Source organism: Camelina sativa, chromosome 15 (genome assembly GCF_000633955.1).
Source record: "Camelina sativa cultivar DH55 chromosome 15, Cs, whole genome shotgun sequence".
Classification (NCBI taxonomy): domain Eukaryota; kingdom Viridiplantae; phylum Streptophyta; class Magnoliopsida; order Brassicales; family Brassicaceae; genus Camelina; species Camelina sativa.
In genome coordinates this window covers 27,303,857-27,308,663 of record NC_025699.1, presented here as the reverse complement: position 1 = coordinate 27,308,663, position 4,807 = coordinate 27,303,857, and the positions used below count along the sequence as shown (strand labels likewise).

General features: G+C 35.4%; 1 protein-coding gene across 1 annotated transcript; it reads left to right on the top strand.

Moving 5' to 3' along the window:
- Positions 1,579 to 3,587, top strand: LOC104747687 (probable polyol transporter 3). The gene is made up of 2 exons (XM_010469364.2): positions 1,579 to 1,913; positions 2,032 to 3,587. Exons 1-2 carry the CDS (start codon positions 1,796 to 1,798, stop codon positions 3,429 to 3,431), a joined length of 1,518 nt encoding a protein of 505 aa, XP_010467666.1. The 5' UTR covers positions 1,579 to 1,795; the 3' UTR covers positions 3,432 to 3,587.

Genomic DNA, 4,807 nt, shown 5'->3' with positions numbered 1-4,807 from the left:
ATGATGATGATCTAACCTACCCAAGTTATCAATTGTATCGGAAAGTTCCCAAACTTATCTTTCTGGCTGTGTCGGCCAAATGTATCCTAACTAACTAATACACACAATATCACTTTCAATTTCTCTTCCTCTTCTTCCAGAAGATTTTACTTTAATCATTGACCTAAATGATTGATCTGTCTTGTTAATTTGTCACACGATCAATCAGCATCGGACGAAAATGTATGTCAAGGTTCGGATTAATCTGATTACTGATCGCTTCTACCTTTTAAACCAAAGATCTGTGCGTTGAACGTATATCATTTCTTACCCAACAAATTCATTTAATCTCTTGTTTTTGATTTTTGATAGCGACTATATATGCCTTTCCATTAAACAGTGAACAAGGTATACAATTTGCCTACTTGTTTAAGTTAAGTTTTTCACATTATAGTATGATCTTTTAGAAATCAGATCAAATTAAAGTATGTTTTTGCCACGCACGTACGCATCTTTTTTTCTTTTTTTTTTCAGCTCAACAGATATAACTTGCAAGGAATCAAATCAAAAGTTTACTTTTTACATGGGGTTTGTCACATTTGAGCATTTATAGAATTGATGTATAGTTGTATAAAAATCCCCAATATTAGGTTTTTGCCAATTATATATGATTATCCATATTTACATTCTGTTTATATTTTTTAATGATCATATTAATTGTGTAAATTTTTACTTGAGATGAATTCTCTTAAAACTTTCAGCAGATTTAGACATCTAAAAAATACACTAATTACTTTAGGCCTCTTTTATTTTCATCTTATTTTGTATATTTAATTTTTATACTATATCACTTGATTTGTAGACTTGTCTAAAATATAAAAAATAGAATTATGAAATAAGTTATTGTCTTTCTAGAGTACATGAGATTTCATGGTAACGATTTTCCATGACGTGCTCTAGGAATATTTCACCAAACAAGTTTAATCTTAGACCTCGATAAGAAAAGAAAAAAACCAAATGAATAACAAAAAAAACTGCACCGTATACATTTAGTTCACCAAATTATATATATAAATGTGGAGAAGAATCTTTAAAGCTTACGCCACTATTGAACATAGATCAGGAAAATGCCGAAAGTGAATAAGATAGAGACTTTTATATCGTATTAGAAATATTTTTTTATCTTATCGTATTAAATTTGATGACCTACAATTTAGAAATGGTGGATATAATCTTATCCTAGCATATGTAACAATAATGAATGAATTCACATATACGACCTACAATTTTATTTTTACATGCACTCACTGGTGGAGAACAACTTTATACCTAATTAACTTGCAAAACTATAATAACCTGTTTTACAAGTAGCATATTAGCATCTCCAAAATATCTGCATTTAATCGGTAAGATATATTATTCTCTAATCATCGAATATTCGAAGCACATACGCTATTGTTAAATCCTTAACCTATGTTTCCACTTCATTTTAACTTGTTGTGAATGATTTGAATTCTTTTCAAATTTTTTTGTTGGACATACTTCTCAGGTATCATACACCAAAATCTTAAGGAAAACGCATAAATAACATGTTATATATTTTTCAGAAATCTAATTCTCGTACCAGAATGCGTGGGCACCCACGAACACTGTGGATTGTGGAACAGTGAAGTTTCTGATCGTCATTTCCCACTATAGAGATCCAAGTGGTGGACCGTGGACATATTTATTTATGTGTATATATACTATGAAAAACATGTAATCGATATAATAATAAGCTATTCTTAATATCTAACCAAACAAAAAAAGATTCATCATGGTTCATGCTGATGGTCATACTTCTCCCGGGTTGGATCCAAACCCAAATCATATGAACAAATTTGCTTGCGGCTGTGCCATTGTTGCTTCCATCATTTCCATCATCTTTGGATATGGTATAAACATTTTTTACATATCATATAATATAATTATTTAATGGAATAAAATTCCTGATTTTATTATTTCAATTAATGAATCTTTTTCACTAATTACTTTCTTGTGTTTTGTCCTTAGATACGGGAGTTATGAGCGGAGCTCAGATATTTATAAGAGAGGATCTAAAAATAAACGATACTCAGATCGAAGTTTTGGCCGGAATCTTGAATCTTTGTGCTCTCGTCGGATCACTAACGGCGGGAAAAACTTCTGACTTCATCGGTCGACGTTACACGATTGCTCTCTCCGCCGTGATATTCTTAGTGGGCTCGGTTCTTATGGGTTACAGCCCAAACTACGCTGTTTTGATGGTCGGAAGATGTATAGCCGGAGTTGGTGTAGGGTTTGCTCTCATGATAGCTCCGGTTTACTCTGCCGAGATATCCTCTGCTTCACACCGAGGCTTTCTCACTTCTTTACCCGAGCTTTGTATTAGTCTCGGGATTTTACTTGGCTATGTCTCGAACTACTGTTTTGGGAAACTGACTTTGAAGCTCGGATGGAGATTGATGCTTGGGATCGCAGCTTTCCCTTCTTTGATACTGGCTTTTGGGATTATGAAAATGCCCGAGTCTCCGAGGTGGCTTGTGATGCAAGGTAGGTTAGAAGAGGCAAAGACAATAATGGTTTTGGTATCCAACACCCAAGAAGAAGCCGAAGAACGGTACAGGGATATACTAATCGCGGCGGAAATAGAGGAAGAGACAGCGGTGAAAGCAGTTGGCGGCGGGGTTACGAAGAATCACGGCAAAAGTGTGTGGAGGGAGTTGGTAATAAAACCGCGACCTGCGGTGCGTTTGATATTGATCGCCGCCGTGGGAATACACTTTTTCGAGCATGCCACGGGGATCGAGGCCGTCGTGTTGTACAGTCCGAGGATTTTCAAGAAAGCCGGAGTAGTTTCCAAAGACAAGCTCTTACTAGCCACGGTCGGTGTAGGTGTAACTAAGGCCATTTTCATAATAATAGCTACTTTCTTGCTAGACAAGGTAGGTCGGAGAAAGCTTCTGTTGACAAGCACGGGTGGGATGGTCTTCGCACTGACCAGTTTAGCGGTTAGTCTCACGATGGTTCAGCGGTTTGGGCGGTTAGCGTGGGCATTGAGTTTAAGCATCGTGTCTACGTATGCATTTGTAGCGTTTTTCTCCATCGGGGTTGGGCCTATCACATGGGTGTACAGCTCCGAGATATTCCCGTTGAGACTTAGGGATCAGGGAGCGAGCATAGGCGTTGCGGTTAATAGGATCATGAATGCGACGGTCTCAATGAGTTTTCTATCGATGACGAAGGCGATCACGACAGGTGGCGTGTTCTTCGTGTTTGCCGGAATAGCGGTGGCGGCATGGTGGTTCTTCTTTTTTATGTTGCCGGAGACGAAAGGAGTGCCATTGGAGGAGATGGAGAAGCTTTTTGGTGGTGGGGGTCCTCGTGGTGATCGCGACGGACTAGAGATTCAAACTAAGAGAGTCAATAATTAGGTTAGATTTATCATAGATTAATAGCTATTTTATAGAATAATTTGGCATTTTTTTTTTTATAGTCCAACGTGATTTGGCATATCTATTATAAGATGTGTTTTTGTAAGGATGATACCGATAATCAGTGAATACAAATATTTCATATTATTCCCCGAATTTTAGAATGCAATTTGTTTATTATTGTAGCGTGAGAAATTTGTAACAGTATTACCAATGAAGTGACATATGACAAAAAAACAAAATGAAATGATATGTTTGAAACTGTAAGAACAATAGGAACAGAGACAATTCATGACCACTTTGTACATATATACCTACAGGGCCGTGCCTACCCTTATAGAAAAAAGGCAAGTGCCTCAGGCCACACTAAAATATAACAAATTTATAGAAACTATCTTAATATTTCACACTGTTTTACCTTGTGAGTGGTCAATATTCCAAAGCTACATTCTACAAATATACTATTACTTATACATTTATTAGACGTTTTTTCTATTTACAATGCTTTTTAAAGTTTGTTTTTTCAAATTTTAAGCTTAGATGCATTTTTTTCTGTTTTTTTCTTATACGAAAAAAAAATGTCCACAATCTTCAATATTTGCCTTAGGTCTCTAGATCCCTAGGCACGGCACTGTATACCTAGTGGCCAGAGATAGGGAGAGCCTTAAGAGACAAACGGAAACTTGGAAAGGCAAGATCTAGCATTGTTTTTTATCGAACTACATATATATATACATGCATGTGCTACCTCAAGTTATAACAAGTGTGTTTAAGAAGATGTTAAGGGAAGAAGAAGGGGAGGGATATGGCAGACGGTTCAAAGGAGGAGAATAAAAGTCGATGGTGGGAAGATTTACCATTTTTCTACAAAATCATTTTGTAAAAAATTGTCCCGTATGAATCTCAATTTATATTAATAGGAATTTCGTAAATAAAAAAGATATGAAGATTTACCATTTTTCTACAAAAATCATTTCGTAAAAGACTGTCCCGTATGAATCTCAATTTATATTAATAGGAATTTCGTAAAAAAAAAAAGTATTGTTTTGTAGTAGAATTCATAGAAAAATTCGTAGGAAAATGGAAGAGTGTTTTTAACTATTTACCTTTGATTATTATGGTACTGAAACGTTTCCTATGAACTTACTATTAAGCCCTATTCGTTTGGTGAACTAGACATAATATCTAGATAAAGTATCTAGACGCAGTATATGGACGCAACATCTAGATGATGTTCGTTTGTGTATTTGGCTCATGTGTCTATAAATTGTATCTCGATGCAATTATGTTTGTTTTGTAAGTTGATATTTGTATCTGGATACAATATATGTAAAATACCAAAAACACAATTTTGCAGTTTTGGCAGAAAAATGTGA

Coding starts and splice junctions, on each gene's coding strand:
- LOC104747687 (XM_010469364.2), top strand. CDS start 1,796: ATGGTTCATGCTGATGGTCATACTTCTCCCGGGTTGGATCCAAACCCA. Junction 1,914..2,031: donor TTCCATCATCTTTGGATATG/GTATAAACATTT, acceptor TTTTGTCCTTAG/ATACGGGAGTTATGAGCGGA.